This window comes from Colletotrichum siamense, assembly GCF_013390195.1.
Source record: "Colletotrichum siamense strain Cg363 chromosome Unknown KSG_Cg363_contig02, whole genome shotgun sequence".
Lineage (NCBI taxonomy): Eukaryota > Fungi > Ascomycota > Sordariomycetes > Glomerellales > Glomerellaceae > Colletotrichum > Colletotrichum siamense.
In genome coordinates this window covers 1,496,132-1,523,645 of record NW_023501015.1, presented here as the reverse complement: position 1 = coordinate 1,523,645, position 27,514 = coordinate 1,496,132, and the positions used below count along the sequence as shown (strand labels likewise).

Genomic DNA, 27,514 nt, shown 5'->3' with positions numbered 1-27,514 from the left:
TATCGGTATTGCCGCGCGTATTATTTCACATATAGATACAAGTAGCGTAGCAAGTGACGTCTCTACGCGTCAGATGCATGAGGACTTCAGATGCAGTTCCACCCCTTCCTCTTTCGGACGCATGATTACCAACGTGAGCCTCTTAAGTCGACAAAGAGGAAAGAAAAAAGACGCAAACCACGCCTGCAATAATCCCACAATCGCAAAAGTTCCGAGGCCACCGCTCTCTCCAACGCCTGGGTATTTGCCATCCCAAATAATAATCAGAGTAATGTTCTCGTATCACGGTACTTCCTAATGGCACCATCGTCGGAAGCCTCATCCATCATCGTCCGGATATCCTTGGCGCGATCATGTTCTACAAGTCTCTCTCCGACTCAACCCACCGGATGAGGGACACGATGTAAGGTGCCTGTAAACGTGTTAGCACGGCGTGTTTGCCAGCACAGAGTGGGGCTTGTGGGACGTACCAGAATCTTGTTCTCGCTCATGATCTCGTAAAGACGGGGAAGCAGAGTGCGGAACAGACGCTCGTTCCAGCCGCCGCCTTCGCCTCCAAGCTCGTGCAATTTCAGGAGATCCTCCTGGGCAGGGGTCTTGACGACGTTGCGGGCGATGTTACGGAGGATGAGCACCGCGCTGAGAGGAATGCCAGCAGCCTGGGGGCCCGCGGCGGGGTTCTGCTCGTCATGGATAGCGGCCGTCTCTTCGTACTGGAAGACCATGGTGTCGCCAGGCTGGGATCCGGGAGGAGACTTGTTCTTGTTGATTTCGATTCCATTGAAGATCTGACAACAGTGTGTCTGGAGGTGATGGCCCATTTCGGCGCGCTTGATCTTGGTTGCCTTCGCGTACTTGGCGCAGTCAGCCCATTGACACCGAACCTCTTCTTCGCTGTTGTCAAATGCGCCTTCCTCGTTACGAGTCCATTTAAGATGCGTCGAGACGACGTGGTTCCACATGGTCTCCTTTGATCCAAAGAAATGGCCGCACTTCTCGTTCGGTCGGCCGCTCGACGAGTCCCAAAGACAACGGAGGAAGACCTTGCCGTCAAGGCCCACGGGCTGCGTCCTGCAGCGGATGCCGTGTATAATAAACTTCTGTTGCATCTCACCGGGAGCGCCCGAGCCATGCCACACTTCAGCCTTTGAACCCTTGTAGACAGAGCAGCTGTTCCTAATAAAGTCAGCTGGAGTGATGAGCGGTTGGCCTTTAGCTTGCAAGGCAGCCTTGAATGCGGTCTGGTATGCCTGCCATGCCGCGATCTGCGTGACGAAGGAGTCCTTATCTTCCTCGAAAAAGCACTTGACCCATTGGTTACATCGCTCAGGTTCTTCGAGTTTAAGGAGTTCCTGCAGCAGGTCTTCAGGCATGGCAGCAGGGTCGTCTGTCTGAGCTGGCTTGATCGCGGGCCGCAGAGATGTCTCGTGCTGCCATCGTTTGGCATTGTGCGACAGCAGACGAACCAAGTGCTGGACCAAATGCTCGCAGTTGAGCGACTTGACAAGGTTGTCGACATTGTTGACAACGGCGGTATACTGGTAGAGAAAATCGAGACAGGCATCCATGAGCTCGTCGTCGTTAAGCAACATTAGCTCGCTGATCTTGGTCAAAACGACAGACGGGACCTTGTCCAGCTTGTTGGTGGCCTCGAAGTTCATCGAAATGCGACCAAGAGCGCGAAGAGACGTGAGGATCACGCCGCGGTCGTCGGAATCACGGAGCTGCCACATGAGGACCTTGTACAAGGGATCTCGAGAGTCAATCTCCAGGTACGGGGTAAGCGACTCGGCAATATCGAGCATGGCATGCTTCAACTCGACGACCCACTCGTGTTTGGGAAGGCTCAAGACGATGCAGATGAGGTCTTTGATGGGCAGGAAATCAGCCAGGTGTGCAGCATTCTCGCGAAGGAGCGACATGTTTCTCAGCGTCAAGGCGGCTTCGTTAATCAATACCATCCTGTCGGCAAGCTCTGCAGGGACAATGAGTTCGTTGAGCTGCTTGGGCTCCAAGGTGTCGATGCGCTCGAGGATATCGTCGGTGCCTTCGTTACCATCAAGAATGTCGATGCTGTCGGCGGCCAAGTGCGAGGTCCAAGAAACCTTCCACTTGATGTCGTAAAAGTAGCTGCCAATCTCCAGAACCTTTTCGACCAAGCCTTCACTGAGACCGGGGAAGCCCTCGAACTTGAATTTGTCATGCCGTTCGTAGGAAATCTTGACCAGATGGTACAGAGCAAACTGTTGCTCCTGGAAGATGTTCGAGCGCAGAGCCATCAGGCAGCGGATGTAGATGTTCGGGCCCTCAAATCCAACTGCAAACAATGTAAGCAAGCTTGCATGAAGCAAAACAACGAGGGTCACATACCACCGGGGTGGGGTCCCGTACGGCGAGGCGGCTCCAGAAGAGAACGAGCGACCTGCCGGCGCCGGGCAAATTCTCCGGGATTATTGCTGGGAGTCTCAACTGGTCGCATGGCAAGGACCTGCTGCTGCTGCGGCGGCTGCAACGATCTGGGGATGTAAACGTCAAGTGCCGATGACGTGTTTTCACTATTGGCAGGGTTGAAGCTGCTGCTTGGTCCCCTTGGAGCCGCACGTGGTTGATGCGGAAGAGGAACTGGAGTGTGTTGTACTTGTTGCGGGATGGCATGGTGAGCACCGGGCTGACCCGCAGAAGTAGGCGTTCCTACATGGCCAGGCTGTTGACCGGAAGCATGGCGCGTCGGCCTAGACGGGCCGGTGTCCGGCTGGAAGATGACTCTCTGAGGGGGGGCTTCACGTAAACCTCGGGAGGCTCTGACGCTTGAAGGAGCGGGGGCGTCTGGGGTCGGCCGCTCTCGAGAAGGGGTGGCATCGTCGCCAGAGGCCGCCGCAGAGTCTCCAACAGTGCCGCTTTCGCGCTTGCCGCGGAAGTTCTCCCTTGTACGCATCAACAGGCCTCCACCCTTGGCTGACACATCCTCCAAGATGTCCTTTGGGGGAGGCTCTTTGCCATGATGAAACTTGATTTCATAGGCAGCAAGATTCTTATAGTACTTTTCTTTCAGGGAAAAGGCAGTCGACGCAACGTTGGAAGAGTGAATGCCCAACTGTTCTGCCATCCTCCGCCAGGCCAGCTTTTCATCGGAGACCTTGTCGTAACCGCCATTCTCGCAGATGTGGGTGTATGTCTTGAACAGATCGAGATAGACCGGCCCAACCTTAGGCTCGGCCTCAAGAGTAGTGCCGCGCTCATTGTGGTATGCTTTCAGCTTGTTCATGAAATCCTCGTACTCTGGTGTTCGGCTGATGGAGTGAAGGGGAACTTCGGGTTCCTTCTCCGGTTCTTTCGAGGGCGCCATTGTCGACTTTGCGGGGTGGAACCTGTCAAAGAATGGTTAGAATGTTCTATAATCGTGAGAAATGCAGGTGGCGAACTAGCTGTGTAAAAGCCTTGGGGTTCCTTCGTGTGGAGATCCAGGACAGGCTGCAGGAGAGCCTCAAGGTTCTAGAAGTTGTCGCAAACGCGCTCGTTTCGTGTTTCGGCAGTTGAAGTACGCGTGTTTTATTGAAGTGCAGGTGCTGATTGTGGATTTTTTTGAAAATCCAACACACGATGGGAGAGGGGTTGGTGGTGCTGTCGCGCAGGTTCCGGGCCCTTTGCGATCGGTCGGTGATGCGCCGGAGACTGGAACCAACCAAACCGACCGTGTTTTCGCGACAGACTGGACGTTGGAAAAATCCCTGTCGCTGCTGAGCTTATCATCACGTGACTCAGAGCTCTGTGATAAGACCGCAGCGGGTGGACTACCTATGCTTTCCCCAGTGGGGTTAGCGTAATACGAGCTGCACTTGCCTGCCCCACGATCCTGCTTGACTGATGGGGAAAGACCCCTGCAGCTAAGGTAGGTAGCTGTTGCCCTAGGCTTGGAGATCTGGTGTAAGTCATGCTCGCTCTTTCTTTCCAACCATTTCTCTTATCTTTCAACTCTACGCTATCGTCGTCCTCCCCATCCGTGGACATCGCCGGACATGCCTCCCCAGGCGCTGCGCTGGGAGTTTGGCCTAAGCCGCTCCCAGGTTATGAAAAGGGTCTCTCACATATCTCCCCAATGGATCACTTCATCTGACCAAGGCAACTGCATCTTGGGGGTGAAGTTGGAGGAGCTGCTTTCCAGCCAGAGCCTGTTGCACAAGCCTTCCCCTCAACAGAGGGATTATGTACTTGTTGTACCCAAGCATGGGGGCTCACTGGTAAGCTGAAAGGTCCAATGGGGGGTACCCATGCTGAGAAGCTCGTAGAAGCTCAATTTTGGGAGCTTCGACGGGTCCAGGCTCCCAGACCGCAACTACATGCTGTGTCGTGACGACCACGCATTGCGTCTTGTCATCCGGTGGGAAACGATAGAGGTGAGTAAGGACGACGATGCCGCCGGAAGACACCAGAGACAGTGACAATTATAACACAGAAGAACTAACCTTGGTCAGGACGATACCCCAACGCAGACCCAAGTTTGCTTGGTTTTCAAGATTCCTGCAGACTTCGACCACGTTTTGAAGGACTTTGGGGATCTGAACCTACCTCCAAGAGCACTTCAGCAGGCACCACGCACTTCTCAACCAGTGTTCAGACGTCCGGAGCCATTCGCTGGCCGCTTGGCGGCATCTCAGCCCAGACCGTTTCACAGAGGCATGAGCGAAGTTCCCTCCGATGCCAGGCCAAGGTCGGCCGTAGACCATAGATACTCTCGTCAGAGCAGCGTAGCCCCTGCATCTTCAGGGTCATATATCAGCAGCAGCAGGCCTGCAGTTGGTCATAGCCACATCGCCGGACATACGCGGCCTCCCTCTCGTCCTCACCCCCCATCTAGGTTGGCACAAAGACCAAGCAGTACCCTCTCAAGGATCAACGAGAGTAGAGCCACATCAGTCGCTCCTGCAGCTAGTCAAGCCTCCTCTGGCTACTTTTCTCAGCCGCCTCATCGCCAAGCCTCCCTTCAATCTCAGTCATCGTCGCAACCCGGGCACGCTTTGAGTCAAGAGCTCAGCTCCGGCAGCGGTGGTCTAACGTCTGTCGAGGAATTCCTTTCTAGTCGGCCACGACCTATGACTACTGATCCTTTGGAGGGTCTTCCTCCACCTCGAAAACTCCCCTTCCGACGGTCAGCCTCAGTAAAGCCGACCCAATCTCAAGTCGCAGACCAAAGTCTCGATTCGAATGCCGACATTGGCATCAGGAGCAGCACCATGATCACCGATCGGTCGAAGCCGCCAGTGCTACCAGCATTCGGAAGGAACACCCCGGCTGAAAAGAAGCAAACGAAAATCACTTTGAGGACCACAAAGAGAAATCTCGAAAATGAAGTGGAAGATGCCGCCTCCAAGAAGCAGAAGTCTGATGTGCCATCCAGACGCATCTCAACAACTCCAATTCCGCTACCAAGGATGCCCACTCCAGCCTCGCAGGGATTTCAGCGTAAGACTCTCAAACCAGTTTCAATCAATGGAGATGAATTCCGGGCCGACGACATCGTGGAAACTCTTAGCAATGATCTCGCAGGGAATGAGGAGATTTCTACGCATTATACAACTCCACTTGTTCAAGAAAGCATTCCAGCAGAAACACAGCAACCGCCCCGTGTTGATGACACAGCCTTGTTCGTCGCGAAGTCGACGCTCCTGTGGAAAACAAACCTTTTTGGCGACGACGGTTACGACAAATGGTGCAAAGACCCACGGCCCGAAACACTGCAGCGGGTGATTGCAGAGATGCTGCAGAGAAACAGGCAGTCATGCCATGAAGCCGTCGCCCGCTATGGCTCAGGGGCTATGAATATCCCACTGGCGAAGCTGGCTGCAGCGATATGTGGAGGAAACGAATTTTGTCCCATGCCAGACAGCATTTACGATGGGAGAATTTGACGAGGACATAATGGATTTGCAGGAGCTCATGTCACGATTGTTACGATTGCACGCTACACGAGAAACGTATTCACGATAGACTTAGACACGGTGCGTTGAAATGAAAGTAGACCTCATGTTCTACGATAGACGTAATTCATTCACAACTTGAAGTCTTGCAACATAAAATTCTCCCTGCTATGGAGCCCACAATGAGTTTTACGGATTGACTCTCTTGAAAATTCTTTCTCTCGTATGAATCTGTCCACACACGCCGACGCCCCTGAACAAGCTGTCATCACAACACCACTCATCCTCTCATCAACTCCCGTACACCCTCAAGTACCCAAACACCATCACTCAAACTCAAGCCTTGCTCTCAACCTTGCCGCCCTCCGCCGCACCCTCCCCCTTATCCTCCGCCGAAAACGTCAGACTGACGCTGTTCACACAGTGCCTCTCGTCGGTGGGCGTGTCAAAGCCCTCGCCTTTGAACACGTGGCCCAGGTGGCCGCCGCAGTTGGCGCACACGATCTCGGTGCGCGCCATGCCCAGCGTGCGGTCCTCGTGGCGCACGACGGCGCCGGGGATCGAGTCGAAGTACGCCGGCCACCCGCAGCCCGACTTGAACTTGTGGTTGGCCTTGTACAGCGGCGTCGAGCACCCCGCGCAGGCGTAGACGCCCTCCGAGGGGTAGTGCTTGTCGAAGGTACCGGAGCCGGGGGCCTCCGTGCCCTTTTGGCGGAGGATGCGGAATTGTTCTTTGGGGTGAGGGTTAGTGATGTGATCTCATGTATAGTGAGTCGTTGAGACAATCAGAGAGGTTGGCGTACCCTTGTTCAACACAGCCCTCCACTCGTCATCGGTCCTCTTATCGGGATACGACATCTTGTCCTGCGAAGACGACCCGAACAGAGCTCCAAGGAAGGGGATACTCGGCATAGAAGCGCGCAGCGGGCGGGTGACGAATGGTTGCTGCACCGATGAGGCGGCGGCGGAGGCGACGCGGGGACGGGTGAGGCTGGAGAAGGTGTAGACAATGGTTGAGATGAAGGGTGAGAATCGCATTTGCAAAGACTCTCCCAAATGTGTAGTTGCTGATTTCGGAACTATCACCAGGTGTTTGAGGTTCTGGTGAGTGAGTACGTTTAAGCTTGACTAGGAGCAAGAATGTGAGTGGTGGTGGGGGTCTTGGTGAGGTTTTATGCGCGAAGGGTGAGAGGATGCAGTTTGAAGACGGGATGATGTTCCAATGAGGGGAGGCAGTGACAAATCGGAGGCCCGGGATGCTGGGACGGGGCGGCTTTACAGGGCCTGTGGCCACCGCGGGATGGTGTTGCGTCAACGATTTTTGGCGGGGTGTCACCGCCACACAGGATGCACTCTGGCGCCACAGCGTGGAATCAGTGGGGGATTCCATCACGATTCCATTGCGGGCAGGGGTCCCAGCTCACCCTCACAGCATCCTTCAACATCGCCACCCCTTCAGCTCACTGCGATTTGGAATGTGAACCGCACAGATGAGTGATTACTTGATTTCATTTGCTTACGATGGCCTCTTTCCGGGATTCTGTGCTCTCCGAATGAGTACGACCTAGGTACGCTACACGCCTGGAACGGCTCAGAAGACAACCTCGACTTTTTTCATACGCCTCACCCATGCAATCGCTCATCCGCCCGCCCGTTGTCTCTCACTGAACGCCAATCCTGCACCCGCAAAACACAGTCCCTAACATCGCAATTTCGTGGCTCGAAAGTCGTAGATTTAGAAGTTCTCCTTGCCAGCGAACTTCTCATTCTGCACAACCTCGACCCAGTAGTTGTCGGGGTCCAGCAGGAAAGCCACGTTCTTCATGCGGCCGTCGGTGAGACGCTTCTTCCAGTTGCACTTCAAGTCCTCGAAGCGGGCGCAGGCGGCATCGATGTTGTCGACAGTGACGCCTAGCTCGTGTTAGCCCTCATTCCCGATAGGTTTTCATGTTCCGCCGTGACTCACAGATGTGGCCAAAGCCCTGGGGCTGGTCGTTGCCGTTGTGGTAGCTGAAGCTCTCGTCCTTCTCGGTGCCGTGGTTCCAGGTGAGCTCGAGGATACCCTCGCGCTGCGCCTGGCTCTCGCCCTCCTTCAGGTCGCCGTAGGCCAGGAAGAAGAGCGTGAAGTCGCTGGCCTCGTTCTTGCGGATCAGAGTCATGCCCAGGACCTCCTGGTAGAACTTGAGAGACTTCTCGTAGTCCTTAACGCGGAGCATGGTGTGGTTCTGTCATTCGTCAGCGCCAGCTCTTCCCCAAATCACAGCTCCCGCGTACCATTCTGTAGGTAGTGACATCGGTCGTCTTGATGCTCTCCGTCTCCTCAATCGGCTTCTGTCCGATAATCTCAACCCAGTACTCATCCGGGTCCAGGACGAACGCAATGTGGCGCATCCTGCCGTCGGTCAGCTTCTTCTTGAACGCGTACCCGGCGTCCTCGAGGCGCTGGCACGCGGCCTGGATGTTGTCGACGCTGATGCACGTGTGCCCGAAGCCGCGGTGAGGCTCCGTGTTGCCGTTGTTGATCTTGTACTCGGCGTCGTCCTCGGTGCCGTAGTTGTGTGTAAGCTCGATGATGCCCTCGCGGTCAAAGGTGCTGTTGCCCGCGGAGGCGGCCTTGGGAGAATCGTAGGCCAGGAAGTAGAGGTCGAACTTGGCCTCCGGCTGCTTGATCTCCTTGATGACGGACATGCCGAGCGTCTCGTAGAACTTGACTTGAAGGGGCCATTAGCGGGTTAGAGACACGAGGACAGACTATGAGTGCGTACCCGAGCGCTTGGGGTCCTTCACTCGAATCCTGGCATTGGGTCAGATCTTCAGGCTGGCAGACAATTGAGTATGCAAGGCTCACATCGAGTGATTGAACTTGTAGTTCTTGACGTCCGTCGTGGCAGCCATGGTTGCGTATTGATTGGTTCGTCCTGCGCGTGGGTAATATAAGGTCAGAGGGAACAAGACGACGCTTGCGATAGAGACCAGATAGGGTTCTTACCAAGGGGCTTGGCAATGAGGGTGTTTTGGATAAGCTTAAGTCTTTGAAGTGCTCTGAAGGAGTTCATAGAAGCTGGTGAAGTGGTTTGTGGGATGCCGCTCAAAGAAGCTCGGAGATGGAAGCTTCAAAGATGGGGCCTTTCTTCGGACATAAAAAGTGCATGACGAACTCCTCAAAAGCTCCAGTGTCTCGTCACTGCTATTTTGTCAGCACTGTAACAGCTCCTACCCCGCCGTAGCAGCTCTGCCCCTCATGCTGGGACCCCCCTCCCACCCCACTGACGTCAATGTGAAGCCAATGAAATTGCACCGGCCCCGGTCCGGCTTCAACCCCGGGCTCGGCCGAAACCACCGACCTCGCCGCGACACGATTAAGCATTCGAGTTCCAGGCAAAACGCTGCTGTGTTTTCTCTATCAGTGTATGCTATGTGACTTCCCTACACTCCATGATATCCATTTTCTGTAAAACCTAGTCCAAAACGTTGCTATCAATTGCTTTTCATCGTTTCCAATCGCTGATCGAATTCAGCGCTCCTAATTCATGATCCTCGTCAAATGTAATACATAGTGTCCCGCAGGTTGGGGTGAACCTGGATCACGTTCGAAGGCGTGGTGCCGTGGGATACGCCCGTGGCTGTCGATGCCACGTCCGAAACATCAAAGAGATCCGGACGGTGGACACGGGCTCGGTCGCAGACAATGTCTGCGTAGTAGGCCGGCGGGCAAATGCTGACCGCCTTGGTGGCACGGCCGAAGAGGTAGCACAGGTTGTGCGTGAGCTTCTCCAGCTGGTCTGCCGCTGCGGTGCCGACACCGTACTTCTCCCTGAAGATCTCGTCCATGAGCACAGTGTAGTGAGCAGGGCGAGCAGTGCCCTTGAGAGCCGTGTGAGCCGTCAGGAAAAAGTCCCAGTAACGAGCTTGAGTGACGCCGCGGTCGACGATCGTGCCGCTCTTGATGTTGCGCGACTTCTGGTCCATGTTCTGGTCAGAAGAAGGATAGAAACGCGTCTGGTGGCGCTTGACGGACACGATGATGGATAGTTTAGGGCGCTGTCCGGACGGGTAGAGCTGGGCACACGCCTTGCGAATCATGGGCAGCTCGATAGTGAGAACTTGGGTGAATTGGCCCTCAGAGACACCGTCGCGGTAGATGAGGATGAATTCGGGAAGCTTGCCCTGGTTGCGCGAGCGCCACAAGACCAAGCGAGACTTGAAATGCTCGACAAGCTCCTCGCCAAGCATCTCCTGGCGAGCACCCTGCTCCCACGCAACGGCCGGCCACTGTCCGAGGTCCCTGTCAACGCTGGCAACCATGCCGACAAGACTGGGCGCGGCATTCTTGTCGTTAGGCATATTGGTCGGGTGAGTGACGTCGTACCCAACAATCATGGTCTTGCCCGAAGTGATGATGTCGCTTGTGTCTTTGACCAGGTGATTGTTGCCACCGTTCTTCAGGTTCCACTTGAGACCAATGTTGGCGAAAGTCTGGGGGTTGTTCTTGAGGAACGTCTTCTCTACGGAGCAAACGGTGTGGAAACCGAACTGGGTGTCGGCGAGAGACTTGACGGCGCCATAGAGGGCGGTGTCCTGCCTTGGCAGGATCACAAGCAGGAAGAAGTTCTTGGTGGTACCCTTATCCTTCTTAGTGTGGGCGTCGATAGCCGCGAACGCTCTCCTGATGTCCTCAGTGGCATTGCCGCGACCTACATTGATCTGGTGAGCGGTGTTTGGAGCCTGAGTGTCAATGGCGACTCCACTGGTGTTCAGGAATGCCACGAATTGCCGAACGGATTCTGCGACCTCGTCGGTAGAGATCCTGGGGTTTCCAGTGTCAACGATGCGAACCCAGTTCCAGTTAGTGATCCGGGGGCCTGCCTTGGCAAACTTGACGCCACTCATGTTCCAAGAACCACTGCGAGCTTGGAGAGTCTTGGCATTGCCGTAGGTGACGATTGGAGGCATCAGCTCACGACCGATGACAGATAAGAGCCTCTTGTCAACCGACAGACCAAACTGCTGCAGGATCGGCTCGTCAAAGCCCAAGGCCGCTGCGCTGTCACGCTCGAGGGAGATGGCGTTGGCAAAAGGAGAGCGGCAAGCAAAGTCGAGCATCATGGTAGTCTCGTCACCGGTAAGCTTAGAACGAACAGCCTGACCCGCAACGATGGTGCACCGCTCGGCAGGGAAGAACATGGGCTTGGCGGCCGTGCCGAGGTTGACCAGCGGCAAGGTGTTGTCGGGAGCTTGTTTGTACTTCCACTGCCAATACTGCCCAACTGAATAGGCACCAGGCGGCTTATTGCCCATGACCGTAGTCTGGCCCTCCTCAGGCTCCAGCTGGAACTTGACCTCCGAGGGGCCACCGTAGGCAAAGTCTTTGGTGAAGAAGACGGTGCTGTCGATAGGGGGCCTGGAGAGGTCGTGCTTGCACGCGAGACCCTGGATCGCCTTCTTGGCGATAACGTTCTTCCCGTCACCGGTGCGGAATTCGATGGTCACGCGAGTCCTTGCGAGGAACTTGGACAAGGTGCGCAGAGTTCCTCTGGCTTCGTTGTGGGCGCGGACATTGCCGGTACCGAAGACATCAACGCCAAACCACTTGCAAAGGTCGCTGATCCGGACATCGGTCTTGAACACACCGTGGGTGACATTGACGTTCAAGAGGGTGCGGCCGGTGCCGAGACGAACACTCTGGAAGAAACCTCTGATGGCTGTGAGGGGATCCTGAGAGCCGAGCTGTGCCGTGGCGGAACCGAGACCCCACGGGAAGAACCGGCCCTTGCCAATAGCAGTGACCTGGTCGTTCAGCCGTGGGGTGTAGCCGAGAATGACACCAAGGGCATCCATGGAGGTCGCGAACCGGGGGAAGTGCACTTCGTCTGGGTCACTCGTATCGACCATGGTCTGGAGGTACTGGACCATGGCAGCCAACGGAGCCTCTGTCTCGCCGACGACCTTGACGTTGTACAACTCCTCACGGCTGGAGTTCTCGTTCTTGAATTTGACGATGATGGGGTTCTTGACGAGCCTCAACTTGTTGAGACAGACGAGCTGGGACTTGAACTCGGTTGCGAAAACGGCGTCGGGCTCAAGCTTCTTGAGCTCTGCAAGAGCGTACTGCAGGATGACTTTGAGCTTCCGAGCAGGAATGGCAGCAGGAGCGCCATCGCCAGAGCCAGCCGGAGGCTTGCCCTTGCCCTTGGCCTTGACCTGCGGTTCTTCGGGCGGAGCGTCCTCTTTCTCGCCCTTGCGGACTTCGAGGTTGTACCGGTACAGCACCATGGGGTTGACGCTCAGGCGGAAGTAGTTTGCCCAGACGATGATCTGCTTGCCCTTGGTACCGTAGGCAGGGCGGCGGGGCATCAGGGAGGCCGAGCTGGAATCGGCGAGCTTCATGCTACTCATCTTCTTGATGAGGGCCTGGTCCTTAGACTGGTGACTCTGGATGATTTTGTCCTCGAGCTTGGTGATATCGGCATCAGGCTGGCGGATGGTGGAGCCTTGTCTGAGAGGTGTTAGTCACTGAGATAGAGCTGAAAGACGTCCGACGTACCCGTAGAAGGTGCAAGCTTCGCCTTCGAACGCATCACGGCGAGGAGCGAAACCGCCGCGACCTCCTCTACCACCACCACGTCCACCACGATCACCGCCTCTGCCTCCGCCGCCGAAACTGCCGCCACGGCCGCCGCGGTCTCCTCTAAAGCCGCCGCCGCCGCCGCCGCGATCTCCACGGAAGCCACCTCCACCACCACCGCGATCTCCACGGAAGCTACCACCACGTCCACCACGATCACCACCACCACGATCGCCACGACCACCACCGCGACCACCACGATCACCACCGCCGCGACCTCCTCGGCCCTGGCCGCGGCCCCCACGCCCTGAATCCGCCATGTCGACGTGAAAAGCTTCAACAAAAGCGAGTGTCTCTCCGAACTAGCAATGTGTGCTGGCTAACAAGAACTCTCTCAGGCGTTATAGAAAGAGAGAAGAGAGAAAACTGTGTCCCAAGTAAGAACTGATATTGGGGATAATACTTGCTCACGGGCAGGGAGCAAGCAGCACGTGGTGAACGCCAGACGCCAGCACAGACGGCAAACAGGCTGATGAAGACTGATGTCGGGTGGCCAGAAACGGCAAACAGACAAACGAGGTGGAGAATGCCGGAGGCCGGCCAGACAAAGTGGATGCAGAGAGCCGGGAGCTACTTTGATGGTAAGGCTCCGATGGCAGTAAGACTTGGTAAAGTATCGGATGTCGTTGGAACAGGAGATGTACGGGCAGAGATCGATGTTTGTACACAGACAGCGAACCCTTGTCCAGTCGAGGTGGGGAACGAGGTCAAATGGAATGGAGCATAAAGTTAAAGACACACTGAACAACGGGGGCAGGGAAGGATGGGAAGGATGAGAGAGCAAGAGGGGACGCCGACGAGCACAGAGATGAAGATTGGAATTGGTTCAGGATAGGGTATTGAGGATATTGGTATCTGTCCAGGAAAGAGAAATTGGTGTGTGGGAGTGAGGGAACAAGGGAGAGAATGAGGAGCGAAACTTCATCGTCATCCGCCCCGGAGCAAACAGGTGCAAAGAAAGGTAACCTCTACCGCCAACATGCTCATGGGCACAGCACTTCGCATGTCTGTCTACCTTAACATGCACGCCAATAACAGCAGGTAGCTAGCTACTACGGCATTGCTCTCAGCAGCCACTGGGCAGCACCTTGACAAGTAAAGCCAGAGGGAAGTGGGAAAAAGGCCCTCCATAAGTGGTTGTGCAAACCAATGTGTTCTGGCAGGGCTCCGTCATGGGCAGATCTACCAATGACAGATGCCAATTGTGTCCATGGCAACTTTTTATGTCGTCTCGTGGGGGGGTGCACAAACCCAGCCCTGATGCACCTATTGTTGGCTCAGGGACGCTCCCAATTGGCGCAGATGAGGCGGGAGGGTTGCAACGCACCCAGGGCCCCCAGTGTCGTTTTCAGCGGCAGATGGTGGTTTTCCGGGCACCTTATCGGGCCCAAGCCCCTGGAAACCCGCCGCAACTTGTGCACCCTGCAGCGAGGGAGGTACCTCGTGCTCGCGGGAGTTGTAGTTGAGGGTTGTTGTCTCACTGCACCGAACAGTCTGCACGTGGAGGCAATAGAACAGGCCTTGTTTTCTCACGATGATGCTTGGAGCAAATTGCTGTCGAATTGCAGAGAAACCGTCTTGAATGATGAAAATCCAGCAGCATTCATGGCATTGTGTGTTGAGAACAGCCGTACACCACGTTGCAACGCGGGCTGGACCAAGCCAGTGACGAAATCGTTCCGTTTGCTTTTCCTTGCTGGCTCTTTTCCCATTGCGGACACACCGCTCCTTTGGTCTTGCTTTTCCTTCTCCCACTTCGCTTCTCTGGCCCTTTCCTGCACAGTAGGACGATTACCCTGGAGGTAGCCACTTCTTGCTGGCGGGCAGCATGACATGACAACAGTCGATCAGGAATTGGACGTTGCCCGTTTGCCGCCATGGCTGGTTCCCGCGCTGTCATCTGCACAGGTAGCAACTGGCAGCGGACCGTTGCATGTAGTGCCACCAGTGTGCTGTGTTGGTCTCTGACTACGCGATCGTGAGAACGAACAACCACCACCTGGCGTAATGTCAGGAAGCTGGCTTATGCTGGCGTCTTCACATGTCCTGCCGTCGCCACCTTCAGAATGTCGCCCTCCAGCCCCTTAATGTGGACAAAGTCGATACCTGCCCTCTCAAGAGCCGCCCGTCCCGTGTTGTCCTTGACGAATTTCTCGGGCTCCTGTACACCGACGTACACTGCCTTGATGACGGACCGCAGCTGAAGAATCCGTTTGGCGCAAGGCAGGTTCCCGCTTAACCTCACTGAACACGGCTCCATGGTGGTGTAGAGGACGAGGGGTGTCTTGATCACCGAGCCAAGCTCCTCTTCCGCCACCTCATGCTGTTCCGCCAGCTTCATGAAGCAGCACTGCTCAGCGTGGGTATTGCCGGGTAGCTCCAACGTGTATCCCGTTGAGACGACGGCATTGCTTGCGGGGTTGACGAGGACTGCCCCGACGCGGTAGTTGGTAGGTTTTGGCGGTGATTGCTTCGCCAGAGAGAGGGCATACTGCAGGTAAGCTTTGTGATCGCCAGGCGCTATCGGCGCTGGTTCAATGGCATCAACCTCTGATGTCATGATTCGAGATGTTACACAGAAAACGTGCTCGAGGGTGAAGCGCTCAAAACTGCTGTGCTGCGGGATGCGATGTCAGGTCAAGATCTCGAACAGCAGTATAGCGCCTCAACTGAGTGCGAGCTCTTCGATACAAAAAAGATGAGGTAACCTGTGATCCAGTCGCATGGAGGGGGAGGGGTCACCAGAGGTCTTGAAGCAGTCGGTGTTGCACTCGCCGGTCGCCGACCATGCCAGACAGCTAGCTTGTCGTGCACGGCTCACCAAGTGGTCCAATCACGCGTGCACAAGCTTGACCCACCACTTTAGCTGTCGCGTCTGGACCAGCTCCAAGCGCGTCGCAAAGCTTCGCCTTCAGGCCTGAATCAACCCAATAAGTCCTTGTCATCGACTCTTCCAAAATGTCTTCCCCTGCGTCAGATGATCTCGTCGAGAGCGAGCTTCCAGTCATCGATCCGTACGAGACTCTTGGACTCGACCGCGAAGCTACGGCCGATCAAGTCAAGTCTGCCTATCGCAAGGCGGCGCTCAAGAACCATCCCGGTATGAACACCTTAACCTTCATCGGGGCCCTTCGGAGCTCATTCTGACGAAATGTTTTCTGTAGACAAGGTTCCCGACGACCAAAGAGATGAGGCAAAGGAGAAGTTCCAGTCCATCGCTTTCGCATACGCCATCCTTTCAGATCCTGCCCGGCGCAAGCGCTATGATACGACTGGGTCTACCTCCGAGTCCATCATCGACTCGGAGGGTTTCAACTGGTCCGACTACTACCGCGAACAATTCCGCGATGCGATCTCTGCCGATGCTATTGAGAAATTCGCCAAGAAATACAAGGGTTCGGATGAGGAGAAGGATGATGTCTTGATTGCCTACGAGCAAGCAAAGGGAGACATGGACAAGATCTACGAGACGGTGATGCTGAGCAATGTCCTCGAGGACGACGAGCGGTTCCGCAAGATCATCGATGAAGCTATCGCAACCGAGGATGTGACAGCGTACAAGAGGTACACCAAGGAGAGCAAGCTGTCCAAGGCAGCCCGCATCAAGGCGGCCAAGGGCGAGGCCGATGAAGCCGAGGAGTACGCCAAGGAGCTGGGTGTCCATGACAAGCTCTTTGGCGACAAGAAGGGGAAGGGCAAGAAGAAGGGCAAGGACAGCGGTGAAGATGACCTTGCGGCGCTCATCAAGAGCAACCAGTCGAAGCGTGCTGGCTTCTTGGACGACCTGGCTGCCAAGTACGGCGCGACAAGCCAGCCCAAGAAGGGTAAGAAGAGGGCAGCTGTCGAGGAGGAGCCATCAGAGGAGGCTTTTCAGGCCGCAGCCGCACGTCTGAAGAAGCCCAAGGCTGATGAAAGTAAGCCTGCAAAGGGTGGCAGAAAGTCGAGGCGATAGGCAGAGTGTGTTTGGTCTGGCGTCACGGGGGATGGGATACACTGGATATTAGGTTATGGGTTAGCCAGGATTCATCATATGGGCCTCAGGAGTTGGTAAACTTGATATCACGAAAAGAAGATCGTTTTGAGCTCAATCTTTGCTTTGGTATTTTGCAGCCGCGAAAAGTCGAATGGGTTTCATTGCCTGCTGCGCCGTCCTCCCCTGTGAGGCGCGGCGTAGCGGAGGCACTGCCGCACGCTGCACGCTGCACTGTACCTGCCACAATGCGGGGCACTAACGACCCTGCAAGACATCCCCAGGTCAACCACCTCAAGTTTGGCTTCCCTCAGTAAAATAAACTCGCCGGTGACAGACACATTTCTCAACGCGACGCGTCCTCTCCGTTCCGATCGACCGCCCTCGACTCACCGCGATATCGTAACAGAATAATGGTCGAACATCTCCAGGCTGGAGCGATTTGACTTCCACTAATCATGCCATGACGGGCGACTCGTCTCCGGGCCTCTACCCCCGCTACTGTTTCGAGCTGTCTCCCACTCATAACACATGGTGCTTGATGCACGTATCCGACATCCATCGCCTGGTATCGGTCCCAGATTATGAAGGTACGTTTGCCGCGCATTGCAGCAGCCTTGCACAAACCTCCAAGCTGACACACTGTTCAGCCCAGGACTTCTACTTCTACAGGAATCTCCCGATCAAATGGGTCCGCGTTGTTGGCATCGTTGTCGCAGTTGACGACTACCCGGGCCGGCGCATATACACGGTCGATGACAGCAGCGGCGCCTGCATCGAATGCACTGTCGTGCTGAGGACGCCTTCCGCCGCCCCTCAGAACCAGCCTAATGGACAATTCGGCCTGAGGCCTCAGCCGCTGCCTCCGGCTGACTGTGTGGACGTCGACGTGGGCTCGGTGCTTGACATCAAGGGCGGCCTGACCACGTTTCGCGAGGAGATGCAGATCAAGATTGACAAGGTCAAGGTGCTAAGGTCTACGGAGCAGGAAGTAGCGCTGTGGGAGCGGCGCACGCGGTTTCGGGATGAGGTCCTCCTAGAGCCATGGCTGCTCACAGACAAGCAAATACGAAGGTGTAAGAGGCAACAGGAGGACGGCGATGATGATGATGAGAGAAGAAGGAAAAAGAGGGAGAAGAGGCGAGAGGAGAAGAAGCGGGCTGCCGAAGAGGAAGAGAAGCGACGCAAGGCTGCCGCCGAAGCAGAAGTCGCGAATCGATATCGGTATCACAAGATGAGGAAGAGCCAGAAGGCACAAGAGCGAGGCGCTGGAGCATCTTCTACACTACTACGACATGTTCTGGACGAGAACATGAGGGGCAAGTACAATGCCCTCGGTCTTTGATGTGGGAAACGGCGCTATGGAGTTATTGGCTTTGCTTTTGATACCCGGGAAATGTATTTGGGTCCATGGTACGGATTATGATCAACCAATCAGTACTGCTTGTACGATTCAGTTTTTCTCAGGTCAAATCACTTTTGCTGCCCCTGGAATCAGTCATTCCTTGTCTTGGATTGGATCAGACCTCAGTTGGTCATGAGGGACGCCAGTCTTATGATCGCCAAGCCCGGCCAAGGTGCTGATCTGGAGCTTGGGACCTGGTCACACCGGGCTTACTACACCTCAATCTCAAAACAACATCCACATAAACCGTCAACTTCTCAACTTCAACCTGCTCAAGGAGGATGAAGGAGCTGTAAATGCTACCCGTTTCCCATCCTACATGTGTTGGCGATCGTGTGCTTGCGTCATGGCCTCAGAACGGCCCGATGCGACCCCGCTCGACCTGACTTCTTAAAGAAGCAATGTAGTCTGCTAACGAGCCTTGATCCAAGTTGCATGCCATCGCGATCGTGGCCAAGTGACCGGTTGCTCCGTGAATTGTCATCTATCACCACAATTGAATGTTTCTTCTTCTTGCCAATGAACCGGCAGGTTCGATGCCGGAGGGTACCCACGCCAAGGGCAGGCATGCGTCAGCCAAAGAGGGTCGGTCTCGCAGCATTAGTCGTGTGCCGAAACTTCCTTCCTTCAGAATATCTGATGATGTTGCACGGGCATGAAGCAACGACATAACTAGCAACAACATCTCCCTCCTCGCAGTTGAGTTTTTAAAATCTTCTGAAGGTCGGTCTCCCCTACCATCTCGATTCTGACAAAGGCTGTTTCGCCCAGCCCTACAACGTCTCCCGGCCACCGTATTTGGATACGGAATCCAGCATCATCAAGACACGATCATCGCCAACGCCTGCCTGTCTCGTCCGATCACGATCCCTCATATCCTAAAAACGGACTCTCTTCTTATCACACAGCTCGCCTCTTTGCAATCCGACATCGAGTTTCCGGGCAAACTATTTAGCATTCCTACCAGGTGAGACTTGCCCATTGTTTCTGAGACTCTCGCATTCCTATCGCCCCCCGCCCACACCACTGTTGCGCGGTAACGATGCTGCCCCGCCGAGTTCTGGGCTTCGATCTTCAGTGCGCTGGTATGATGCTGCCGTTTCGTCGATGGCTCTCATTGTTGACCCAATGGCTCTCCTCGTGGGCCGGATATTTGAACCGGAACACTCGCACACAAGCGTGGGCGGCTGCTGATGATCTCTTGCCCCTTTACCGCGACATTCGCAAATTCAAGCTGCCATAACCGGCCTGATATCAAGAAAACCACATACACAAACACGATAAGATCACTGCTATCCCGCAATGGCGGGCCTCAAATACAAGATGGGGATCATTAGGCTGACTCTTATACAGGTTTTCCTCTGCGAGAGCGCCCTCGCCCTATTCCACCAACAACACGTACGACTTCATCTTGCAGACCGAGAGCCGAGAGCTGTTGGAGAACTCAGCATCCGTCCTTTGCTACTCGATAGCCGCGATCTGACTTGCCTTACCGAAACGACCAATTACACCGTTACCGTCCAGGTTCCCAGAGGAAGCCAGCCAACGCAGGGATCCGCTTCAGGCGCCAATTCCGCCCCATTCGTCACCAGCGCACAATCTGGAGGAAACGTCGTTGTATTGCCATCCCTCACTGGTCAAACTCCTCAGACTACCGGAGACGTCCACAGTAATCTCGATACCGCAGGCAAGGTCACTACTTGCCCTTTGATGTCGGATCCGATTCCGACTCCGTCGACCTTGATTGAACCAACTTCAGGAGGAACTGTCGTAGCGCCGCTACCGTCTGCACCAATGGCATCAGGAGATCTTTTCGCAGAGCCTATTGGCACGGATGCGCCGCCGTCATCTATTACGACTCGAAGCGACCACCCTGTTCCACGGAAGGGCATTACATCAGGCGGGCCGCTCCAGACCAACAAGTTCTACGCCAATTTCTTCTTGGGTGATCAAACGGCACCAACTTACACCTACCCGTACGCCATAGCATGGGGTGCAGGGAAAGGAGCCGCCGCGAGCTACGGCATGACTATTTCTCATATCGATGCGAATCAGCGGGTCTTTGGCCCGAACAAGGACTCCGGGGCGGCGTCCTATTTTATCAACCCAGTAGGCATTCAATCCATGGTCATCAGTGCCCAAGAACTTGAGGCGGATACAGCCGTGGGTATGGACAGCGTCACTGCATTTTCCGCCAGAGTCCACCTGAAGCCGAATTCAGGAGCTGTGCCTGCGATTTCGTTTCCTTTGGTTCAAGGGATGCCGTTTGTAACGGCAAACTACTCTGGAGCTACTCCTGTGATCCGCACCGGAGTGTTCTTCCGGACTGTTACACGGGCAACCCAAGACCCAAAGGCCGGCGTCGCCAAGTACACGTTCCAACTCGAAGACGGAAAGATCTGGCGGCTGTATGCATACGCGACCACAGGAGACCAATTGGACCTACAGGTTGTCAACAACGGAATGGCCCAATCAACGAAGCCCTTCTACGGATCCATCCAGCTTGCCAAGGATCCTGGAAATGGCGAGGCGGTGTTTGATCTGGCAGCTGGTGTCTATCCTACGACGGTCACCTTGTCTGGCTCCGTGAACGGTAACACGGGCACGTACAGCCTCAAGTTTTCCAAGGAAGGACACCAGGATGGAAAGCTGGCCATGTACGCACTGCCGCATCACGTCGCATCGTTCGACGCCACGACCAAGGCCGCGGTTCAGCAAGTCCTGCTTCAGACCCCTACCAAGGGCAATGGAACACTGGTGCTGGCTGATCAATGGACCATGGTTGAGCCGAACCTGCCCGTCAGCATGGGCTTTGCTCCATGGAGTCCCGAGAAAGGTCCTCTCACCACCATCTCTGAACAAGCGAAAACCGTAATCCGCGGGATAGCAACCCAGGAGGTGTCTCAGGATATGAGTGCGCAGTCAGATCTGGACTCGATGTATTTCAGTGGAAAGGCACTGGCCAAGTTTGCTATTTTGATCGTGGCCATAAACGACGTTGTGAAAGATACGGGGTTGGCCCAGTCAGCCCTGCCCCGGCTGAAGGAAGCGTTTGCCAGATTTGCGGACAACAAGCAGAAGTTTCCTCTTTTGTACGAAAGTAGGTTTTGATTTGCCATACTATTCCGCTTTTTGCTAACAGCTCTACAGGCGCGTGGGGAGGTGTTGTATCCTCAGCAACATATGTAACAGGCAATGATGGCGCCGACTTCGGCAATACATATTACAACGACCACCACTTCCATTATGGCTACCACATCCTGGCAGCCGCTGCAATCGCGCACCTGGATCCTACATGGATGCAAGCCAACAAGGCTTACGTCAATGCCTTGGTGCGCGATTTTGCCAACCCTAGCACCAAAGACACGTACTTCCCACTTTGGCGCTCTATGGACTGGTACCACGGGCATAGCTGGGCACACGGTCTGTATGCCTCGTATGATGGAAAGGTGAGCGCCCCGTCTGGGTTTGGAATGCCATGACTAATGATTCAAAAGAACCAAGAATCAAGTTCGGAGGACATGATGGCCGCCTATGCCATCAAGATGTGGGGAGAAGCCTCTGGTGACACTACTATGGCCATGCGCGGCAATCTTCAGCTCGCCGTCATCGCCCGCTCCCTCCAGTCATACTATCTCTACAAGAGCGACAATGTCGTGCAGCCACCCCAATTTATTGGAAACAAGGTGGCCGGCATCTTGTTCGAGAACAAGGTCGACCACACAACCTTTTTCGGCGCTAATATAGAATACATCCAGGGCATCCACATGATTCCTCTCCTTGCATCGTCGCCTTTCGTTCGTACCCCGGCCTTCGTCAAAGAAGAATGGGACGTGTACTTTAGTAACGGCCGCGTCGATAGCATCGTCGGCGGATGGAGGGGAATCCTGTATGGAAACCTGGCGACGATCGATGGGAAGACTGCGTTCGACTTCTTCAACAGCCCCAACTTTGATCCTGGTTGGATCGATGGAGGCGCAAGCTTGACATGGTACCTGGCCTACGCTGCGGGTAAGTTGATGTCTCTTTCATTTGGTGGATGACCGCTAACATGCTACCCAGCGATGGGCGGCATCTAAACTCCCATGACACGTTCAGAATGCAAGTAATGAACTAGGAACGAGACACGATGCTTTGGAGGGCGGCAACATTCGATTTCCTGCTTGCATGAGTAATGACAGAATGAACACGACCAGTATGAAGAGATGTTATGGTAATCCTAAACGACGAAAACGATCAAAAATAACGACCGCAATACGCTTAGATAGTATCCTTTATGAATTGAGAATGGGAGTTTATGCTTTGGTCTTTTGCATTTTGTTCACACATTGATAACGCGGTGTACCAAGTTGTTTGGGATGTTTGTGATTGCGCAGGTGCAGTCATCTTCGGCCTTCTTTTGTGCTATCGGTGATAAGTCCATGCTATCATCGAGAGGTGTTTGTATTGGGATACCAATGAGCATACCCTTGGGGACCGGAACTCTCGAAAGTCAGGTAATATGTTGATTTCCCGGCAGAACCCATGACATACTCGCTACACTTGAAGCCTCTTTACTTGGTCACTTCATGATTGGCATTAATTAATGCTTAAGCAATACTGCCGACGTTGGTGGCCCGATAGTTATAAGTGCCTGGCTAGGCTCCAAGACTCCGCCAAAATGAGGCGTGAAGAGCGTTGCGGCGAGCTGCGGAGACTTGAGAGACAGAGATATGATGGGTTATGCCGATTTAATGACCATTGGAGGGAGCTCAATCAGTCACTGCGAAACATGCATAGGCGCATATGACGGAGGATGAGTTCCGCATTGTTCTCGCGCTGGAGAGGTTGCGAATTTGATCTTGTTCGATCAGGTTTAGCCCTGCTGCGGAGTCCTTGAATTGTCGAATCATAGCAGGTCAATATAATCACACATGTTACTTATAATTTCAGCTGCGTACGGGATAGAACATCTCGAGGGTCTGCTGTGCCAAGCCTTCAAACCTGCGGCTGCATCTCGAAATCTGATAGCAGTCCCGAACGTCTGGACCAGCTAAGAAGCCGGTTGGTTGGCTAGATCTAGCTCGGGGGGTGGCCTTCTTCTCTTTTGCAATTCACACGCCCCTTTATTCATTCGCGGGGGAGAAGGAGGAAGATGCGAAATTCCGTCAGATGGGAATTTCCAGGGGGGCTTTTCTGATGACGCGTCACCCATCTACGTAACACGGGCCCCTGGTTTCCCATTTTCTTTGGGGGCCGAAAAGGCTAAGCTTTTCTCGCCACAATGCTTATTGTAACCGCTTTTGATAATCAGGCTGGCTTGGATTCAGTAACCGTCATCGACTCTGTTTTTGCAAGTTGTCACTTGCATGTAGAGGATTTGGGTGCGGTGCTCTTGAATATGGCCGCTGGTGTGTCGTTGGAGGGCACGAACACCGTGGCGTTCAGCCCATGCGCACCGTTGGTCAGCACTGTAGGTGCGCGGCGCGCATTGGCATTCAACATCCGGATTCCGGGGTCCGTCTCTTGTCGACTTCTTGAAACATTTCCCCATTTCACCCAAGAGACACAGCATACGGTTGGGGCTCCCGCCGGAGTTGTCATTGCTATTGACTGGGTTGGTCGTTAATACAGCCTCAAACCTCAGCTGTCAGGCTATTGAGAAGTGCAGCTGAGGGCAAGGTTTTCAAAACCCGTGAGGCTCTGCAGCCCTTCAAGGCGACTTGATTAGATGCATTGACGAACAGCAGAGGCAACGCTGTCTCCTGGAAGCTTGCCCTGACGCGGTTTGAGCGGGTTGATAAGGATGGTGTGGTCTAGTTCGGAAGACGGCACAATCGGCCCAGTCACGACCGCCTCGCAACCGTCGAGCTTTTGGGCCGATGGGGGCACAAGAGATGACATTCTGGGACCGCCTCAACATGAGACGAAGTGCGAGCCGCTTTGAGCCCGGGCGCTTTGGGTCCACGTGAATTAGGCCGATGCGCAAAAATGCTGCAGTCAAAATTTGCCATGTTCATCATTTCACGATAGTCTCGAAGACGGCGCTGTCGGCTCAAGAATTTCGGCGCAAACAACTCCAGCGTATCCGGAATTGGCTTTGTCCGGTTACCTGGCTGCCCAACAGCGAATGCTGATTGCGATAACGAGACCACCAAGGTACTCGCAAGACTTCAGGCAGATCTGCAGCTTCACTCTGGTTAGCCCAGTGCTGGCTGAGCCATGAAGGCCACGTGCATATTGCGACGCGCCCAAGGCAGCGTCCCGTGAGTGCCGCTCAGTGTCAAAGTTGCCGACTCGAGAGAAGGAAGTGAACGGAGATGAGTGGGGGTGGGGGAGTTGTCGATTGGACGGATGACGGTGGCTGTGAAAGTGCCAGCGCACGATGGCGGCGTCGAAAAAGCACACGCATGAAGCATGAGAAGCTGGATGACTCGGGAGATGTCTGCAAAATGAATCGGAGACATGCACTCTGACCAGCCTCCGTGCCCGTCTCCCCTCCCCCGTCCCCGCATTTCAGAGTTGAGGCAATCGTGTGTTGGATCATCAGATCAGGCGGGCTGAAGAGACGAGGCAGACGGGCCTGCTTCATGCGAGGATTTGAGCGTTAAGTTTGATACTCGAGATGGACGAGGCTGTGCGCACTCTGGCCATTATAGTTGAGGCGATGAGCCAAGAACAAAGTGCAGTTGAACAGAGCGTCGAGTTTGAGTGTTTGACTTTGGGTTGATCCAGTGAGGCGGATGGCAGGGCAGAAGGGCAGGGCCAGCAGAAGCTTTATCGATAAGGCTCGATAAGGGTCCAGAGCGGGTGGGCTGCAGACAGAGTCCATGTCCGCGCCGGGGCATGGTTCTCTCAGTTCACTGCGAAGCTGTCGGGTCGGGACTCGCAACTGGGGGGTCCGTAGATCGGGACATGGGGCTCCGAATCCGAGTGGGCATTGTGGAGACCCGCCCCCAGCAAGCCAAGGCAGGGCGTTTCGCAGGGCAACCGAATGCAGCATTCGCCATTGGCAGGGAGCACGAGTCTGGAGCTTGTTTGCCTCGCCCGGCAACCATTGGGACACTGTAGGGTTCCATTGGCAGCAATCGTTGTGGGCATTCGGGGGTACGTAGCGCCATAGGTGCTGGTATGTTAGTCGCAGGAGCACCCAGAAAAAGTCAAACTTCAGACGAGACCAGGAGATGTCCCTGTTTGAGGTTGAAGAGGTCAGCCGAGTTTGAAGTGTGTGTGTTTGGTAAGAGCACCGTTGCTGCTATTTTTTGCTGCCGTCCAGTATCTTCAGGCCGTGGTCGTGGGCGGGTGAGCTCGAGCTGTTGTTTGTCGCAAATCGTCCGGTCCCCTGAGCCGAAGTTCAAGACGATCGTCCCTGGCTGTGGAACGGCTTCGTGCCGAGACGAAATATGTGGAAAGGGACTGTCAGCCAAGCCTAAACTTGTGCGTTTTCGACCTCAAGGTTCGATGTTGGTAGTTGCTGCGGCAATGGTGGCGGGTAAGTATCTGTACAGCAAATTGGCTTCGGGAAGAAAGGTTGAATGCGACGCCGAATAGCCTTTTGCGGGTGAGTTGCTTGTGACCTACGTGCTCGCGAGCGGCCGCAAGCAAACGGATGGTCGTTTTCCATTTCCTTTCTTTTCGGATGGATGACTGAGCATGCGTCGATAGGAAGCCAAAGATACGATGGACGGGAGCAAAAGTCCGATGATGACGGTATCGTGTCCACAAGCTAGGGGAAGCGGGCAGTTGCCGCGTACCTTGGTGACGTTTAATAAGCTTCTCTTGCCCGGCACTTTGCGAGGTCTTGCTGCCACCGGCCAGGGGCACTGGGCAGCCAACAAGGACAAGATGCGCCTGTCGTATGGAAAGCAGCAGAGTTGTTTCCGCCTCTTCCCAGCTTCGCTCCCATATCGGCCGGCGGAAAAGTGGGAAGTGGGAGAGAATCCCAGACTGTCAGAGGAAAGTGGGTGCTGTCCGTACCTAACTAAGGTACAAAGTAGACTCTGAAGGCCGGCGGCAGGAGGCAGGAGGGCGCTAGGAAGCAGCGGAGAAATTTTGACGAGAGTGAAGGTGAAGCAACCCAACGCCAAAACAGCACAGCCACGCTTGGCATCATCAGTCACCTCCATTGGGCGCCGCCGACTTCACCCTTGCTGGGAGTTTGAAACCTGCCGCCAGGTAGTCGCTACTAGCTCGCCCGCTGTATGACGTTGGGGGAGGAGCAGAACCTAGGGACCCGAAGGAAGCTTTCTGGGAGCTTGCTCTAGTATGCAGTGAAGTGACTAAGGTGCAGTCCAGCGCTGCAGGAGGAGTGGGAAGTGATGCAGTGTACTCCATGACCGCATGCATGGGGGAGGCATCCAATGTCCCAGTGTGCCATTGTCATGGGCCCCATCATCATTCTCCAAGGAGGCCTCCCTTGGGGATCCATACCATCTAAATGCCAAGCAAATCAGGTTCCAGGTCGAGTCCTGTTGGACAACCGTCCAGCAGCAGTAGCAGCACCAAACTTGAGGAACCAGCAGACTTCCACACCACCACCAGCCAGACCAGACACATTCTTGCTGAATGTTGAATTGCTGCTTGTTTCGTCCTACCTTTACGACATCCCGTCCCACGTTTCCCCATAATAGCTTGACAAGAAAAGGGGGCTGTGTTCTTCCCCTTCCTGCACCGCGTCTGAGCTGCTGTCCTACCGTCCACCACCCCCAAAATTGATTGCTCTTGGCTATCACCTGAAGCTTGCTCGAGAAGCACATTGGAATTGCAACAGCAGCAGCATCTGTATTCTGGAACACGGCTTCTGGACCCCGTCTTGTACCCTCTCTTCCTGCCTATTGAGATCTACGCAAAGGCTGCCAATTGGCAATTGCGCTCGCACACCATTCCTCGTTACGGTCAGGGACGTCTGGACTCCCCAGTGCGCACGACACTACCACACTACACCACGCTCGACTCGATCACGACCCTACCACCACACCACGACTCTCTGATACCAGATCCCTCATTACCTTGCGACTTGGCGGCCCAACGTGCCCTCATCTCTGCGCAACCCTCCTCCATTGGATCACGCACGACTTGACCGACCGTCCTCTACCCCACTCACCCGTCGGGCGGCACGCGCATACTGCGTACTGCACACAGGTACAGTAGACCGAGTACACACACACTTAGACACATCCGCTGAGCAGGGCCTCCCAGGACTCTCATCCGGTCCGTTCGTGACAGCCAACTTGTCTATCTGCGATACCTGATAGGAACTCCCGTTGCTGCTACTACTGTACATACGACAGTCAGTCCGCAGACATGGTCTGTAAGTACCCTGCTGCTATCCTTCACAGATAGATACATTGCCGTCCCTGCTGTTGCGTTGGATTTCTGTTTGATTGTTTTCCGATCGAGAGAGGGAAAAAAAAGTACCCTGCTGCGCCAGCTACACCGCAAGGTACTATCGCCTTGTCTCTGAGTTCTTACACTTCACCTACTCACCACTTTTTCCTCCCGTCACCTCCTCTCCATCACCGCCGCCGGCCCCAGTAGCAAGCCCCGTTTCTTCTCTCCCACCCATGTACTGGTAGCTGCAGCTCCCTGGATTGCCTGCGCTACTCTTGCTACTTCAGTCT

General features: G+C 54.9%; 9 protein-coding genes across 9 annotated transcripts; 4 read left to right on the top strand and 5 right to left on the bottom strand.

Annotated features, from left to right (window-relative positions):
• Positions 1 to 358: 358 nt before the first annotated feature.
• Positions 359 to 3,346, bottom strand: rsc9 (Chromatin structure-remodeling complex subunit rsc9; the record flags this gene model as incomplete). Its single annotated transcript, XM_036634258.1, has 3 exons — positions 359 to 412; positions 471 to 2,317; positions 2,371 to 3,346. The coding sequence occupies 3 exons, from the start codon at positions 3,344 to 3,346 to the stop codon at positions 359 to 361; spliced, it is 2,877 nt and encodes a 958-aa protein (XP_036499159.1).
• A 670-nt stretch (positions 3,347 to 4,016) lies between these two features.
• On the top strand, positions 4,017 to 4,804 carry CGCS363_v002408 (uncharacterized protein; the record flags this gene model as incomplete). Its single annotated transcript, XM_036634257.1, has 4 exons — positions 4,017 to 4,238; positions 4,287 to 4,394; positions 4,473 to 4,708; positions 4,765 to 4,804. 4 exons carry the CDS (start codon positions 4,017 to 4,019, stop codon positions 4,802 to 4,804), a joined length of 606 nt encoding a protein of 201 aa, XP_036500080.1.
• Positions 4,805 to 6,251: 1,447 nt separating this feature from the next.
• On the bottom strand, positions 6,252 to 6,953 carry CGCS363_v002407 (Uncharacterized protein; the record flags this gene model as incomplete). Its single annotated transcript, XM_036634256.1, has 2 exons — positions 6,252 to 6,646; positions 6,719 to 6,953. The coding sequence occupies 2 exons, from the start codon at positions 6,951 to 6,953 to the stop codon at positions 6,252 to 6,254; spliced, it is 630 nt and encodes a 209-aa protein (XP_036499169.1).
• A 697-nt stretch (positions 6,954 to 7,650) lies between these two features.
• On the bottom strand, positions 7,651 to 8,810 carry glo1-1 (Lactoylglutathione lyase; the record flags this gene model as incomplete). Its single annotated transcript, XM_036634255.1, has 5 exons — positions 7,651 to 7,826; positions 7,882 to 8,140; positions 8,190 to 8,626; positions 8,681 to 8,709; positions 8,764 to 8,810. The coding sequence occupies 5 exons, from the start codon at positions 8,808 to 8,810 to the stop codon at positions 7,651 to 7,653; spliced, it is 948 nt and encodes a 315-aa protein (XP_036499168.1).
• Positions 8,811 to 9,455: 645 nt separating this feature from the next.
• AGO5 (Protein argonaute 5) lies at positions 9,456 to 12,800 on the bottom strand (the record flags this gene model as incomplete). The annotated part of the gene is made up of 2 exons (XM_036634254.1): positions 9,456 to 12,411; positions 12,460 to 12,800. The coding sequence occupies 2 exons, from the start codon at positions 12,798 to 12,800 to the stop codon at positions 9,456 to 9,458; spliced, it is 3,297 nt and encodes a 1,098-aa protein (XP_036500085.1).
• A 1,763-nt stretch (positions 12,801 to 14,563) lies between these two features.
• Positions 14,564 to 15,100, bottom strand: RIB2 (Bifunctional protein RIB2; the record flags this gene model as incomplete). The annotated part of the gene is made up of 1 exon (XM_036634253.1): positions 14,564 to 15,100. The coding sequence occupies one exon, from the start codon at positions 15,098 to 15,100 to the stop codon at positions 14,564 to 14,566; it is 537 nt and encodes a 178-aa protein (XP_036499280.1).
• A 398-nt stretch (positions 15,101 to 15,498) lies between these two features.
• Positions 15,499 to 16,492, top strand: CGCS363_v002403 (DnaJ-like protein subfamily C member 9; the record flags this gene model as incomplete). Its single annotated transcript, XM_036634252.1, has 2 exons — positions 15,499 to 15,640; positions 15,705 to 16,492. The coding sequence occupies 2 exons, from the start codon at positions 15,499 to 15,501 to the stop codon at positions 16,490 to 16,492; spliced, it is 930 nt and encodes a 309-aa protein (XP_036500084.1).
• Positions 16,493 to 16,973: 481 nt separating this feature from the next.
• On the top strand, positions 16,974 to 17,855 carry stn1 (the record flags this gene model as incomplete). Its single annotated transcript, XM_036634251.1, has 2 exons — positions 16,974 to 17,100; positions 17,161 to 17,855. 2 exons carry the CDS (start codon positions 16,974 to 16,976, stop codon positions 17,853 to 17,855), a joined length of 822 nt encoding a protein of 273 aa, XP_036500083.1.
• A 1,362-nt stretch (positions 17,856 to 19,217) lies between these two features.
• CGCS363_v002401 (putative endo-1,3(4)-beta-glucanase) lies at positions 19,218 to 21,994 on the top strand (the record flags this gene model as incomplete). The annotated part of the gene is made up of 4 exons (XM_036634250.1): positions 19,218 to 21,015; positions 21,066 to 21,364; positions 21,413 to 21,926; positions 21,978 to 21,994. The coding sequence occupies 4 exons, from the start codon at positions 19,218 to 19,220 to the stop codon at positions 21,992 to 21,994; spliced, it is 2,628 nt and encodes an 875-aa protein (XP_036500082.1).
• Positions 21,995 to 27,514: the final 5,520 nt, after the last annotated feature.